The sequence below is a fragment of the Phyllostomus hastatus genome, unplaced genomic scaffold, assembly GCF_019186645.2.
Source record: "Phyllostomus hastatus isolate PE091 unplaced genomic scaffold, TTU_PhHast_1.1 phas_contig_150, whole genome shotgun sequence".
Taxonomy (NCBI): domain Eukaryota; kingdom Metazoa; phylum Chordata; class Mammalia; order Chiroptera; family Phyllostomidae; genus Phyllostomus; species Phyllostomus hastatus.
The window spans coordinates 38,876,138-38,892,886 of NW_025333611.1; the positions used below are offsets into that span (position 1 = coordinate 38,876,138).

At 41.3% G+C, this 16,749-nt stretch overlaps 1 protein-coding gene across 1 annotated transcript in view; it reads left to right on the plus strand.

Annotated features, from left to right (window-relative positions):
- Window positions 1-16,749, plus strand: part of ADAMTS19 (ADAM metallopeptidase with thrombospondin type 1 motif 19) — a 241,616-nt gene that overhangs the window by 195,446 nt on the left and 29,421 nt on the right. Inside the window, exon 18 of the mRNA XM_045827263.1 lies at window positions 5,011-5,164. Coding sequence (XP_045683219.1) covers window positions 5,011-5,164 — 154 coding nt within the window. The remainder of the gene's footprint in view (window positions 1-5,010; window positions 5,165-16,749) is intronic.

Below are 16,749 nucleotides of genomic sequence, written 5' to 3' on the forward strand. Positions count from 1 at the left end.
TTGCTAACCAGAGCAGAAGTCTGCAGAGAGAGTGCTGTGGTGTGGTGAATCATCGCATTTTATACATCCAGGAAATGGGCCTTGTCTGAATCTGTATAAAATGCCTTCGAAAAAATGATACTGTTTCTGGGGAAAAGATTTGGTGAATATATCCAACAGTGCTTTCAGTTACCCTGTTCTGTTTTCGTACTAGGTTAATTGATTCCTGTACAGAATTACAAAGTTTGGAATGTTTGTAATGGTTTGTAATGGTTTCTCTACCATGTAATCAAAGATGGGGTGTGAGGCAGGACAGAGTTTGGAGTGAAAGAAGCAGGACCCTGGGGCCCTGTGCCCAAGGCAGTGGCAAGTTCAAATGCCCTCTGTGACCTTCATCACGGCAGGCAGTGAGAACGGCTTGGGAGCCAGAGGTCTGACTGCAGAGCTGGCATGTTTTCCGTCCTGGTGACAAAGTCTAAAATTCAGGCATGTCAACACCTCTTTAAGTCCACATGTAGAAACAACTTTAAAACACGATCGACTGACTCTTTATTTGGAGTGTGGTGTGCCACGTTATTTAACATCGCCACACAATTTAAGCTGAATTTGCCTTCAATTGGAGACATCTGTGTTGCTAGACTAGGCATCAGAGGTTCAAATCACGTACTGGCCCATTTGCTTTTCCTACTTTAATGTGCCGGCAATGCGCCCGGGGTTCTTGTTCAAGTGCACACTCTCATTTACTTGGTCTGGGGAGGAACCTGAGAGCTGCACTTCTCACCAGCTCCCAGGTGATGCCCCACTGCTCCTCCATGGGCCACATTTAATATAACAATGTTTTCTCCAATTTCAATCAAGAGGTTTTATGGACAGGGATTAAGGGAGTAAGGAGAGTTGCATGCGGACCACTGTTCCAAATCTTGATGATGATGATGATGATGATGATGATAATACCATTCACTGAGCACTGAGTCAGACACTGTCCGAAGTGCTTTACATTCATTACAGCATTCAATCCTCACAGTAACACTGTCACATGGGTTATCGTTATTGTGTTGTACTGAACAGCTAATACTAGAGAGGTTCAGTAACGTGCAGGGTCTCCCAATAAGTCATTCGGCTGAGAATAAATCGGGTGTTAATCACTCTACTACGATGCTCTCCTGATGTGAAGCTTAGACCTGAGCTTTTCACAACAGCCTTGGAACACTGGTGTGTGTTCTTGGAATAATTATTCGTTCATCTCCCCACCATTTCTTTGAACCCTATTATTTCACTTGAATGGGGAACTTCACTCTGTGCTGGGCGCCATCTGGAGAGGAAGAAGAAAGTGACTAACCAACATTGTATGCCCAATATCTGGCTCTTTCCATGGCTGGGTCACTTATTTTTTAAATTTACTTTTCAGTTACAGTTGGCATGCAATATCATATCAGTTTCAGGGGTACAACATAGTGATTAGATGTTTATATACCTTAGGAAGTGCTCACCCCAGGGCCACCTAAAATGACCACATCCCCAGCAACCAACATTTTTAATGACTGAGTGGCAGGAAATGCCATCAGGTGGCCCACATTTTTTATGGGACGAGACCAAAGCTCTTGCACTGAGCCTTTAATTCCAAATCTTAAAACAGTCAATGTGAGGCCTCAGTGCTGGGCAGAGGGGCTTCCCTTGCTGCAGAATTCTTAATCTGACTGGTAGTTACCGAGGTTTTTCCTGGAAGCCTGACACATAATTAAAGTTAGTGAACTATGTCTAAAAGAAGGCATCTATGTGACCTGGATTTATTCAGTAATCCAAGGGAAACTGCACTTCTAAGATGTTTTTCCTTAATGACTATTGCAGACTGAGAGCCTGAACTGCACTTTGAAAGGCAGCGCCTCTGCCATGCCTTAGTCTCTGCCCCTCCAGCATAAGGCTGTCACACTTTCCTTCTTGCAAAAGCGCGTGGCCAACTTCACACGGTTTCAGGAGGGGCTGGTGGTGGTGTAGCCGGGGTGTCTATTTTAAAGGGCATTATTTATTCAAGGACAATCTGAAGTCCTATCAATGAAAAGGTCAGAAAGATCAACAGGTTTTTATTTAGTTAGATAAGTTGGCAAGTAGCTGTTCGTTATGTTTGCTTCATCAATTGAAACGCTATGTAATAACCAGCCTCATTGAGAAGAAGAGAGGACCCAAATAAATAAAATCAGAAGTGAGAGAGAATAACAACTGACACCATGGAAGTATAAAGGATTGTGGGAAAATATTACAAACAACCATATGCCAACAACTTGGACAACCTGGAAGACCTGGGTAAGTTCCTAGAAACATACAGTCTTCCAAAATGGAGTCAAGAAGAAATAGAATCTGAATAGACCAATAACAGCTAGTGAAATTGAAGCAGCAATGAAAAAGCTCCCAGCAAACCAAAGTCCTGGACTGGATGGTTTCACAGGTGAATTTTACAAACATTCAAAAAGAACTAACACCTATTCTTCTCAAACTATTCCAAAAAATTCAAGAGTAGGGAAGACTCCCAAGCTCATTTTATGAGGCCAGCAAGATCCTAATTCCAAAACCAGATAAAGACAGTACAAAGAAAGAAAATTATAGGCCAATAACCCTGACAAACATGGATGCTAAAATCCTCAACAAAATATTAGCAAACCAGATCCAGCAATACATTAAAAAGAATATACACCATGATCGACTGGGATTTATTCTGGGAATGCAAGGTTGGTACAATACCCACAAATCAATAAATATGATTCACCACATAAACAAAATGAAGGAGAAAAACCACATGATTATATCAGTAGATACAGAAAAAACACTTGATAAAATCTAGTACCCATTTATGATAAAACCACTCAGCAAAGTGGGAATAGGGGGTTCATATCTTCACTAATAATGGCCACACATGACGAACCACAGCCAACATCATATTCATGGACAAAAACTACAAGCATGTCTAAGATCAGGAATAAGACAAGGATGTTTGCTTTTACCACTCTCATTCAACACAGTACTGGAAGTCCTATCCACAGCAATCACACAAGAAGAAGAAAAAAGATGCATCCAAATTGGAAAGGAAGAAATAAAACTGTCATTACCTGCAGAGGATGTGATACTGTATGTAGAGAACCCTGAGGAGTCCACCAAAAAACTACTAGAACTGATAAATGAATTCAGTAAAGTAGCAGGATACAAAATAAATATTGAGAAACGAGTTGCATTTTTATACCCCAGTAATGAGCTATTGGAAAGGGAAACTAAGAAAACAATCCCATTGGCAATTGCTTCAAAAAGAATAAGATACCTAGGAATAAATTTAACCAAGGATGTAAAAGACCTATACTTGAAAATTGTAAGACACTGAAGAAAGAAACTGAAGAAGATACAAATAAGTGGAAGCACACACCGTGTTCATGGATAGGAATAATTAGCATCACTAAAATGCCCATACTACCCAAAGCAATCTACAAATTCAATGCAATTCCCCTCAAGATACCAATGCACATTTCAGAGTTAGAGCAAATATTCTAAAAATTCATATAGAACAAGAGACTCCAAACAGCCACAGCAACCTTGAAAAAGAAGAACAAAGTTGGAGGGATCACACTGCCTGATATTAAACTATACTACAAGGCCATAGTAATCAAAACAGCATGAGACTAGCAAAAAAAATAGGCAGACAGATCAATGGAACAGAATAGAGAGCCTGGAAATAAGCCCATGCCTTTATGGTCAATTAATACTTGACAAAGGAGGCACAAACACAATGGGGTGAAGATAGTCTATTTAATACATGGTGTTGGGAAAATTGGACAGTTACGTGCAAAAAAAAAATGAAATTAGACTATCTTCTTATACTGTACATGAGAATAAACTCAAAATGGATTAGAGATTTAAGTGTTAGACTTGTAACTGTAAAAATCCTAGAAGAAAACATAAGCAGTAAATTCTCAGACAATGTCATAGCAATATTTGTTTTGATACATGTCTTCAGGCAAGAGAAACAAACAAGAAATAAACAAATAGGAATATGTCAAACTAAAAAGTGTTTGCTTAGCAAAGGAAACCATCAACAGAATGAAAAGACAAGCCAGTGAGTGGGAGGATATACGAGTGTTAATAATGGCCAGGCTTTGTCCAGACAGACGTCCATGTTTTTGTGCATCACGATGTATAGATGGCTTCTAAACACCTTCGGATTCACAGAAGTGATGGATCCCATGGAGTGGTCCAACATAGTTTGTGCAAATGTATTTATAAAGAAACATAGTTTTACTCTTCCTTTTTCTTAAGATGAGTATATTTCAGGTATGTTTCTTCTTTTAAAGTATGTATGATTGCCCATAACCAGTTTTGAGCCCGGAACAGGATACCAGGGAGAACAAATCAGACAGTGTCCCTGCCTGCATCCAGCGTAGCCCCAAACCCAGGCATTCTCATGTCTTCATACGTCCTTTAGAGTTTATTACACCGTTCACATGTGTGCACATGACTGTGCCATTACTAAGTTAAGGTTTTGACAAAATTCAAAATTAACTAAGTATACATAGAATGAAATTCTTGCCCTCTAGTTGGCTTTGAAGTTCTCCACCCTTATGGAGTAAAAGGAATTCCAAAGTCTTCTGTCCTCTTCCCTGTCAATACAGGGACTTTGTAGTCATATTTCTATTTTATGTGAATCGAAAGGCTACATTCGATATTGACATGTGGGTTACAGCTTGATGTTAGAGAGGATACATACTCAAGTCCACCAACTTGAAAGCAAACGATCTGGTATCTCTGACCTCATTCAAGTGGTCTTGTCTTCACGATGCCTTTAGTTCAGAGGTGAGTATGGAACTAGTACCTTTTCAGAAGTATGACATTTACAACACTGAAGCCATAAATTCACATTTCTGCTGTTTATTAAAGAAGTGTGCATACCATTCAATAAGTATTTGAGGCTACGAGCATCCAGTTTATGCTTCACATTGAGTGTACTCTCCTCTGATCCACCTGCCTTCATCACTTTCGTGTATTACATTGTAGGTGCTGTTATTTCAAGACCAGACTTACGGCCTTCACTATGAATACACCATCCCCTCAGACCCCCCGGCTGAGAACCAGAGCGCTAAAGTCCCTGAACCGCTCTTCCTGTGGACACACACAGGCTGGGAAGATTGCGACGCCACGTGCGGAGGAGGTAAAGGATGGTTTCATCTATATCTTTCCAAAACAGTACTTGTTTTCTGATCGACTATTGATTATAAGACAGATCTGCAACCTCTTATCTGCAGTTCCAAACTCCATAAAGAATTGGGAACTGAAAGTTTTTGTGGCACATTTAGTGGCTAAATACCTCAACTATTCAATATTTTGTGGCAAAATTTGATGTGACTTGAAAAAAGGCCATTGAGATGTGTTACATACGTCACTTACTATGATTACTCATCGCTTTGCTCTGTCTAAACACCGATGTGTTTGCTCACAGAGGCTGTCCTGACCACCATACTCAGTGTGATGTCACACACATGCACTTTCTCTATTTTACTTTTTATCTGTATAAAATATTAAAAGTTCTAAATTCCAAAGTGCATCTGCCCCCAAGACCTGGAATGCATGTGAAGGCGCTAGGAAAGAGGGGTTGAGTTTGCCTCTGTCTTGTCTGTGTACTTAAGTTAAATATGTATATTGCAGATGAAGAAAATAATTTCCCCAGTTCCTTTCTTTTCATTTGTTTTAGAGTATGTCAGTGTTTTCAATAAATACAGAAGTATCCTGAAATTTGAATCAAAGATTTTTTTAATTTTTGCTTTCATATTAGAAGTTGCGTAGGTAAAAGTACAAACTCCTTCGGCATGAAATGTGAGTCCTGGAAATCAGGAAGTCCTACGAATGAGACAGGCGGCTGCCACGGTTGAACGGGTGGCCAGTTACAGAACCAGTGAGTGCCAAGGCCAGGTCAAGATTCCAAGTCACTAGACTCCCGACTTGCACTTGTAACATGTGTATCAGCAGTGGTATTCCCAGTATTTCTGTTCTCATTTTCATTTAGCAAATTTCCAGCTGCTATGTAGTAACAGAGGCCCTCTGAAGCTTAAAGGAAACATTGTATTTAATTAAACAAAAGTATATGTTATCTGTACAATATTAACTGCTTAGCACAAAGAGGCAGAACATCGATTTTGTCTTCTAGGCAAAGAGATAGCTACTACACATAACGTAAATTCGCACAGCAGGAGTTGCTGAGAGCGCAGAAGGAGACTGGCACCTGAAGGGGAATGTTTGGGAGAAAGGGAAACAGAAAACATACACATAAATAATTAACATAGAATCAAGTTGTGATAAGTACTCTGGGTAAAAATTCCAGAGAGGGAAATGAGTAGGGCCAATGAAGACGGGAGGGGACAGGTGCAGGATATGGTAGTCAGAAAAGGCCTTAAGGAGTTCACACTGATTTAAATATCTGGTATGGATGGGTGCCACCTATGGGGACATCTGGGGCAAAGAGCTCCAAGCAAAAGCCTGAGGCAGCAGTAGAGGGGGCACGTGGGAGGGGTGGGAGGGGTGGGAGGAACACTAGCGCAGCCCCCTAAAGGGGGCTCTAACTGATGTGAGATGCCGTTGGAGAGTCTGAATACAGGAGTGACTTATTCTGGCTTATGTTTTAAACAATTATTTCTGTTTCTGAGCTGAGAGTAGATAGAATAAGGGAAAAGGGTAAAAGCAGAGAGCTCAGTCAGGAGGTTATTGCAATAATCCAAGAAAGAGATGACTGTAGTTTGACCATGGAGGTAGCCATGGAGGCAGGGGAAGTGGTCGAGTTCTGTGTGTATTTTGAAAGTAGAGCTAATAGAATATGTTGACGGATCAGATGTGGAACATGAGAGAAAGATGTCAAGGACAACTGTGATGGTTTTGGCCAAGTGACTGGCAGGATGAAGTTGCCACTGACTTACATGGCAAAGCCTGTGGCATAGCACAATCAAGAGAGTTTGATTTTCAGAACAGATTTGAGATGCCTACTGGAATTCTAAGTATGATGTCAAGTAAGCAGTTGGATATATAAGTGTGGTGTTCAGGAGAGAAGATTGGGCTAGAGATACACAACATGAGGTCTGTCTGGAAAAAGTCCACATTGTTAATATAACAATAATGGTCTGTGTGAGACATCGATGTAGCCTGGCAGCCAAGGAGAGTGGACTGGAATGCACACGTGTGAACAATGACACCTTCACTGTACTAGTCAGTGGGGGCAGTAGACATGGTTGAGTGAGCATGTGTGCTGTGTGGCCATCACATTCAAAATGACTGAGCAAGTAGAGCAGCAAATCTGCATCAAATCTTGCATTAAGCTTGAACATTCCTCCATGGAAACTATTTGGGTGATGCAGAAGGCTGCAGCTGTGGACAGCTAGTGATTGGCAGCTTCATAATGATGGCACAGCCACTTATGCAGAGTTTTTTGGCAAAACATCAAGTTACCCAGGTGACTCAGCCCCCGTACAGCCCAGACTTGATGCCCTGCAACTTCTGGCTTTTCCCAAAATTAAAATCATCTTTGAAAGGGAAAAGATTTCAGACCATCGATGAGATTCAGGAAAATATGACAGGGCAGCTGATGGAGATTGGGGGAACTATGTGAGGTGCCAAGGTGCCTACTCTGAAGGGCACAGAGACTTCATTGTAGTATGTACAATGTTTCTCATCTCTTGTATCTTCAGTAAATGTCTCTATTTTTCATATTACATGGTTAGATACCTGCTGGACAGACCTTGTATATGGATGACATTTTTAAATGCTATGGCTAAGGGAAGTCACCTAACGAGTGAGTGAAGAGAGAGAAGCTGTTGGAGTATTGAGCCTTGAGACACTGCATCATCTCAAGTTCAGAGAGATGAGGAGGAAGAGCAGAGCAGATGAAAGCAAGTAGCCAACTACATAGGAGAAAAGCCAGGCAGGTGAGAACGCTTTCCTGTGAGGCAAGTGAGAAAATGTTATAAGAAGGACACAATGATAGACTGTATCAAAGCTGCTAATGAGTCAAAAATAATGTGGCTTTGGGTGGTAAACACACGATGCAATGTGCAAATGATGTATTACAGAATTATATACTTGAAACCTATACAATTTTATTAATCAATGGCACCCCAATAAATTTAATTTTAAAAAATGAAAAAAGTGGGCTGAGAATTTACTCATGTCTAAATATATTTATTATATTTTCAAATACATTATATGTAGTATATCTGAAACTAACAGATCAATGATGACACTACTGAAGTTAATTTTCGCAAAGTATTTGATTCAAAAGCCGCAGTGGAGTGGATTCAAGAGAAATAGCCTGCAGTGAATTGGAGGAAGGACTCAGGGCAACTCAGGAAACGTCGCTGAAAGAAGAAACTAGACGAATGTGGCAGCAGTTGGAGGGGAATGCGAGTTGACGAGTTCATTGCTGTTTTTAACAGGGGGAATAACACAGGGTTGTTTGCCAGAGTGTGTCTTCTGGAACAGAACAGGAAACTAGTGATGCGAATGAAGGAGCAAAAAATGCTGGAGTGGTATCCCTGGGTGGACAAGATGGGACGCAGTGGAGCAGGTGGCATGAGGTAGAAATACGGACAGCCCTTCACCAGTAATGGGAAAAAAGACAGTACGGTGTGTGTGAATTTATGGTGGAACTGTCCCCTGGTCATGTCAGTTTTACCAATAAAAGCTTCCTGTTGAGAGGGGAGGTGGAAAAGAAATGTTGGAACTTTGGAAAGAGGTCACTTAAGAGAACGAGAGAATGAGTGGACAGGTACATGGACTTTAATCGCAGGGTCGCACTGGCGGTCCACATCAAGTTAATGGTCGTGAGCTCAGTTTGACACCCATCATTATAATGCATGCTGCCTTCAGCTGTGTACGGCCTGCGGCAGCACCTGTGCAGTAGGTTTGGGAATTGCCAGGTGGATATAATGAAAAGAAAGGAGACTATGGTTGACCTGAGGTGGTTTGTAAGGAGTTGAAGATAGTTGGCCATGGAATTGAGTTGCATAAGGGAAAAAAGAAAGGTGTGAGGGCATGAAAGACAGTGAGAAGGTGGTAGGATTGGTGGATCATAGGACCTAGCGGGGCTACAGAACTTTTAGAGCCAAGGTGTTAAAGGGACGGGGCTGGAAATCCAGGAGATAATGGCGGGAGACAGAGTGGAGATCACGGAGGAGCGCGAGTGACTGGTGAAGACAGGACCAGGGGAGTTTCTGGCCCAAAGTGAAAGGTAAGTTCTTGAGGAAGAGGTGAAGGCCCCTCAGGAACTGAGGGGCCTCAGTGTCGGAAGAGTCATTCAGATCGATATCGTGATTACAAAACTTGTGCTGGGGGCAGTGTTAGAAAATAGAGTACTAATGCAGTGGCTGAAATCTCAAAGAAAGGGAGTGGCCCAGAGGTTGAAGTCTGACGTCACCAAGAAGGGGCCTGGGCGGCAGAGTCTGGAGACAGAGGAGGAAGAAAGGGGCAATGGGCCAGTAGCAGCGTCGAGGCGCAGGGACACCCACGCTGCCTCTGCATCAGAGGTACTGAGAACAAGCAAGAAAATGGCTCCCCACTGGGGCCGTGGGGAAAGAAAGGGAGGGTCCTCAAGGGAGAGAAAGAAACATTGTGGGGAACACCCAGAGGTGCAGAGGGTGGGGGAGCAGCTGTTGTTAGGACACTCAGGGCCCTGGGTGCTCATCTGGCTCCTGAGCACCTGCCCTCCCGAGCAAAGGCCTTGTTTGGGGCACCGGAGGAGGTGGTGTCACAGAACACACTTGGCCCCCTAGGACACAGTCATTGCAACAAAGGGATTTCAAATTGGTCTTGCAACTTAGAAATGTTGATCGGTCCCACTTGCCATAACACAATTGCCTTTGGCCACGTGTCTCCCAGGGCCCTGATTTGCCAAGTGACTTGGGACCCTCCATCCTCCTGCCCCTCCTGCAGACCCTCCCATGTCCACCCGCAGGCCTGCTCCCCACCCCCCTTCACTGCTGCCAGGGCCCATGCCATTCATGGGGCTCTGCTTCATGTCCTCTAGCCAAATAAAAAACAAAAACAAATAGAAACAAGCATATTTGAAATGAAAATCTATACATGTCGAATCTTCTGTGCTCTGTAACTTGGGTACAAGCTGTGGGCAGGGGAGTGGTGAAAGGTGGTGGTTTGTGTCAGAGCCCTGACGGACGGTCCTTGAGTCTGTTTACATTGGAAACGCCAGGCCAGGAAATGTTTGCCCAGTGCACTTTGTTATCCTCGATTTTTTTTCTTTCTTTTGTGATTGTGTCTAATGAAAGCTGCATGGGAAGTAAACCTTCAGCATGTGTCAGTCTCCAGTTCAAGCAAATTATTAGGGTTAAATTTTTTTCTAAAAAGAACATTAATTACAACGTGGAATCTATTTTGCCAATTTCCAAACCTTAAGAAATAGAAGTTTACAATAAGTTCTTTTTGCTTCAGAGTCAGAAGTGCTTTTCCATATTTTTTTAAGCATAACTTCTAAGTTATGAACATGAGAAAATTGAAGGGGAGACAGAATAAGGGACTTCCCAGTTGGGGAGGAGCCAGGATTAGAACCAGGATTCTTGAGTTCAAGGCTCTTTTCCCCTTCATCACATACTTTCTTCAAGAGCAGCTCAGAAGCTAAACGTCATTTCCACAAAATAGGGCATGTTCCTTAGAGATTATATATATTTCCTTTGGATTCAAAGAGATGTTTCATTTTATTCTGTTAAAGTCAGACAGAAAGGGACAAGAACCGGATGACTTCATTCATGTGGAGTGCCCTCACAGAGGGACAGAAAGCAACAGGTGAACAGACAAAACAAACAAATACTCCTAGACACAAAGAACGGTGTGGCCATTACTGGAGGGAAAGAGGGGGAGAATCAAAGAGGGTCAAGGGGGTCAAAGACAAGGCGAAGAAAGCATATTTGACTTTGGGGTGCGGGTGGTGGACAGGCAAGGCGATGTACAGAAGCCATATTGCAGAACTGTGCACTTGAACCTTCGACAATCTTATTATCCAATGTCACCCTAGTAAACCTAATTAAAAATAAAATAAACATTTAAAAAGAACTTAGATACATTCTCATTTTTTATTTCACATGGCTCCTTTTGTAAAACAGTCCTAGTTACACACAGCCTCGATACGGTTTGTGCTCGGCCAGACCTCTCTCCCGTCCGTCCCACTGTGCTCAGACAACGGCTTTCAAGTATTCCTGACTCTGTTTAATAGGGCACATATTCACTTCAGCGCCAAAATATTTCTGGGCTTTTGGAAATTATTTTCCTTTGCAGTTCATAAATAAAGTGGATGGACAGGATTGCAGGAATCTCATCATTTCTGACTTCACACTGTCGATTTTATAGCCAGAAAAAGCTTTGTAATCTTTCAGCATATTCATGAATTAAATGAGAGTAAGTTCAAAGCACAGAACATTGGAAACAGACTCATGCAAAATTTATCTTCAACAGAAAAGAGGAAAAAATAGCACTATTCTACTTCACAGAAAAATATTAAGCAAGAACAAAGTATCACAAGGCAGTATAAAATTTCATTGTTTGACATAAGTTATTTTCTGAATTCTATTGTAAGGCATTAGGTTGCCAGCAGTAAGTGGAGAAAAAAGAAATTTTAAAACAGATACCTTTGTGTCATGTAGCTAAATTTTTATTCTACATCATCATCAAATTTTACATCAGCATCTTCAACTATGTTTTGAAATGTGATCTCATAAAGTTAATTTATTGTGTTTGTTATTATCAGTTATAATGAGATATGAAAAGCCTAAGATATAACGACCCCTTCTTTCAGGGGGAATGTTATTGTAGATATATCTAGTGGGTGCTGGTGGTCTCAGGTGCATGTTTCCAACAGCTGAGCACACATGCACGTTTCAGAATCATCTTTTCAAATCCACACAGTAATTCTGGGAAAATTTGAATGGATATATTATTTTGTATTTTAGTATTGGCCATTGATATCAGTCCTTTTATTTTCAAACAGCTTAAAATGTACTTGTGAAATAAATGTTTAGTATACTTCAGTATTCTAAAATATCTTTAAAATCTTGGAAGGAATGTTTTAAATGTATTTTGGCACTGCAGAAGTGTGGGTCACGGGTAAAGTTCTCCCTGAAATAGAAGACCTGTTTAAGTGATCTGGTCCCTCCAAGGCACTCGAGGTGTATCATTCCCTGATACACGAGCGTCGGGTGTGGAGTCTGCATTTCACACGCTGCGTACAGTAACTGTACCATGCCAGGGTGTTCTGTGAGCCGGTGGATAAATTAATGAAATAAAACCTAGAAGGAAGACTCCGACATTCAACAACCTCTTTTGAAATAAATGAAGAGTTGAACAGGCTTTTAGGAAATCTAAATAGATACAATTTAAAGGGGAAAAGCATAAGCCAACATTCCACATTCTTCACATTGGTCCAAATCCTACTAGCTTACGACTCGCGTGCTATTAGCCTTGTACTGCGATATCCCAGATGCAGCTTTCCTAGTTAGTCCCTGGCCAGATTCTAAGGAGGCATCCAAGCTTTGGGTCCAAGTTCAGGAGGCATCTCAGAATGCAAATGCCTGTACATTCTCAAGGATGCAATTTGTTTTTCTGTTTTAGAGGCACTGTGCCTGTCCCAAAATAAATGTTATTAGTCAAAAAAAGACACCAAAATATATTTTCTCCTGGCATTATTTTATTTCAATAAAATTAATGCAATTTTGTTTCCTACTCTCTTTACTTAAATTAGTAGGACCATTTTTATGTTAACATAAACTCTTTATAAACTTGAATTTTAATACCTAAATGATAACCCCTTAACTGGATTTGGTATAGATAACTGCTCCCCGTAATTTGACATTTCATTTGCAGGTGATTTTCACCTTTTTAGGATGAACCTCTTTGTACAGAAAGCACTTTGGGCTTGAATTATATGCTTACCTGCCACTCACCGATACCTGTTCCAACACGGACAGTGCACTCGCTGTTGCTGACTGGCCCACAGATGAGTGCCTTCTGCTTTCAGAGGACTCACTGCCCATGTAGCAGGGGTCAGATAAAAGCACAATTGCTACACAGAGTGAGAGGCGGAAAACTCAGAAAGCCTTCCAGGAGTACACACAGGTGCAAAGGCACTGGGATTGGGTGAGAATGTTTCTTAGTAGGACGCAAAATAGGAGCATCAAGTTAGGAGCAATGATTTGACAGCAAAGTCGAAAGAAGCAAGTTCATGAAGGTCCTTTAGTGCCATGCTAGCACTCAGGTTACATGAACTTGAAGGTGATGATATCTCATTTAAATATTTGTGCATGGAAATGACAAAATCAGTTTGGATTATATATTGGGTGTTGTACACTATACAAAATAAAAACTTTTTCATTAAAAAACAAAATAGTCGTTTTACTATTAAGCCCGAACTGTGAGAAAAAATATTTTATAGAAATGTAAAAAAAAAAAAAAAATGGCTGAACCAAAGCATCGCAGGTTCGATTCCCAGTCAGGATACATGCATGGGTTGTGGGCCACATCCCCAGTAGGGGCCATGTGAGAGGCAACCACATATTGATGTCTCTCTCTTTCTCCCTCCCTTCCCCTCTCTAAAAATAAATAAATAAAATCTTTAAAAATATAAAAATAAAATAAATCTTTAGAAAAATGGCTGAGAAGTAAATGACATGATGTGATTTTGGCAGTTGTTCAACTTTAAAATGTATGCTTAGAAAATGACCAGTAATTTATGTATCCCTAAGATGCGCTCAGAGAAAAGGGCTTTATCCTCATTGAAGTGTGCTTGCTTCTGGTTTACTCACTGCCTGTTGTTAGTTCGGAAATAGATAGATAAATAAATAAATAAATATTTAAAATAAATTTAGGCCCTGGCTGGTGTAGCTCAGTGGATTCAGTGCAGGCTGCGAACCAAAGGGTCGCCAGTTCGATTCCCAGTCAGGGCACATGCCTGTGTTGCGGGCCAGGTCCCCAGTGTGGGGTGTGAGAGAGGTAACCACACCTTGATGTTTCTCTCCCTCTCTTTCTCCCTCCCTTCCCCTCTCTCTAAAAATAAATAAATAAAATCTAAAAATAAATTTAGGAGGCCAAATAAATATATATACATATATATATATATGCATATATATAGTCTCCATCTCGTAGAGTTCCACAATTTTATTTTATTTTTCATTTAATCTTTATTGTATTTTTCCCACTACCACTTATGGAAATGTTGCCCTCCCCCCAGCAATCACCACACTGTTGTCCCCATCCATGAGTCCTTTTCCCTTTTCCAGTAACACGTAGAGAGCTTCCAATATGGGCATCGAACTCATCATGAACTCACTCCTGAGGACATGGTTTTGTGTTTATGATGCAATTTCTAGAAAGATGATGTACCTGGATAGAATATCGTTTTATTTAAAAACCCCACTTCTGAAGTTAAATACAGAGCACAGGAAAAAGAACCAGCTTACTTCTGAGCCTGGGAAAGAAGGAACACAATGTAGAATCTGTCTGGTCTTTGTCAAATGGCTTCAGAAAACTAAGAGTGGCTATATAAAAATTACCTTACATGTTCTGATTTTGCCCAAACTTGGTAATGAGCCAAATGCAGAATGCTTATTTTATTTCATTCATAACTGTGTTCAAAACATCAAAACCTATTTCCCCAACACTGGCTTACAGGAATGACCCGGAGGAGAAGGGCTCGCCCTAGAGCAAGCAATACACTGTCGACAGGCGGCAGCCACTCTCGGTTCAGGCAGAAGGCCAGTTACTTCGCTTTCTGTGCGTCCCTAGGTTCCTTCCGCAGGCTCGATGCGTTATAAATACTGCTATTAAATGCTAGAATGGAAATTTCCTGTGTTGGCTGGGACAGAAAAATATATAAAAGAAAAAAAATCAAACAATAACATTTCCATATGGCTTTATGATCTTAGCTGTATTTTCGTAGGCATGAAGTGTCTATAGCTCAGCAATACATTTTTTTCCCGATTCTATTGTTTTTGTTCAATAAAAATTTTTTAAAATTAGGACTAAGGTTCTCCTATCTGCCAAAAATGTGTGCTGTGAGCTTCCTTGCTGCATTATGGAAATGTCCCAGTTCATACTCACACGCTTTCAAGCTTTCTCGGAGCCCCACTTAGGCGCTCCCTGAAATGTTGCTGATAGCTTTAACCCTTGTGATGTACCCGCACTGATACTTGGAAGATTTTTTCCACTAGCTCAGTATGTTAGCTCTGAGCTAGCATGACTAAGGTTAGATACAGTATTTTCTGAGGAAAGTAAGAAAATGCAGTATAGTCACCCTGACTTATTTATTCCATGAGCACGGGCATGTTCAGCAAAAGCCTTCTGGACAATGGGGGCTGGTTATCTTTTTATGTTGTCATTGGCAAGAAGCCATTATTCAAATGGGTTTCCGCAATGACGACTCTTCTGCAAAGGAGCGTCTTAGAACTACGAAGGCTTTAAATTAGACTTGAAAACTAACATTAATATTTCATAAATATAATGTTTTTAATCCTGCTTTTAGGTTGGCATCACTGGAATGTAGAAATAATGCTTCTCTAGGTCAGCACTAGACGAAGTTGGCATGCTATCTATGTGATGTGCGCATCCGGCCACAGAGGAACACCGGGGCATTGCAGATTTGGAGGAACCTGACCAGAAATGGCTCTCAAATTCTTACATTTAGATAACTCCTACCCTGTGGGGCCAGTTTTCTCTAGGAAAAAAAAAATGAGCATGATAAGCCGTTTTGCTTCTGTAGCAGTTTATTTGAAGATTTTGTGAAGTTGGTGGGTATGGAACACGTGTGATTAAATCTAGTGTGCCGCCCATGCCAGATGATGAACTGAAGACCTAAATGGTCTCCATTCCCTGGTGTGCACTAACCACAGACACATTGCTAGCTGACCCACGTGTGTGTGCATGCAGGTGTAGTCATGTTTTCGTACTGCAGATTGTCATGGGGCTGTGCTCAGTGCTGCTGAGAGGGAAATCGAGGGAAGATCCGGCACCTACTCTACTGATCTTGCCTTGTATTTGGCCACTCTGTCATGTCTTCCCAATCCCCCACTTCAGTCTGAGCAAAAGATACTCAAAAATTATTAAAACCTCTCTCTCTCTTCACTCCCTTGTTTTCCCTTCCCTGATGCCAGCCTTCCCTCCCTGTTAATTGAATGACAGAGTGGTCCATCTGCCCCAGCCCAGGCTATCCTGTTTGGCACAACCAACATGAACACTCCAAGCCCCCTAATTATTCATGAGAGGCCGTCACAAGACCCTAACTATTGGGCCTATGAAGAGTGATTCAGGAGACTCGTGATTTTTTTCTTAATCCTTTGTGATCTAACTGACTTTAAAATTGTTGGCTAATTTCATTATTTTATGATGTCAAGAATAAGTGAGATTACTAAATCCTATATAAATATTTAGACTTTTGTAGAGAAACAGAATGAGCACGTCTTTGGTAGACTTTTTAGACATAAGGTGGAGTAAAGGCATCCTCCAGTAGGCAAGCTTCCAGCAGTGGCAGCGCACAAATCACAGTTTCAGCTCCTAGTGTCAGCTCCCCCACACCAGAGGGTCCAAAAGCCAGTTTCTGAAGTCTGCTCAACAAGGGCAAGGGCCCCAGGGCCATTCTTAGAGAGCATGACAATCATTAGGGAGTGAGGGTGTCTAGAATTCTTGGGGTCTTTATCAGAGGCGATTAGAATAAAGGTCTGAGCCACACTCTAAGTAAGCTTGCTTTCCGTGACCTAGTGCAGA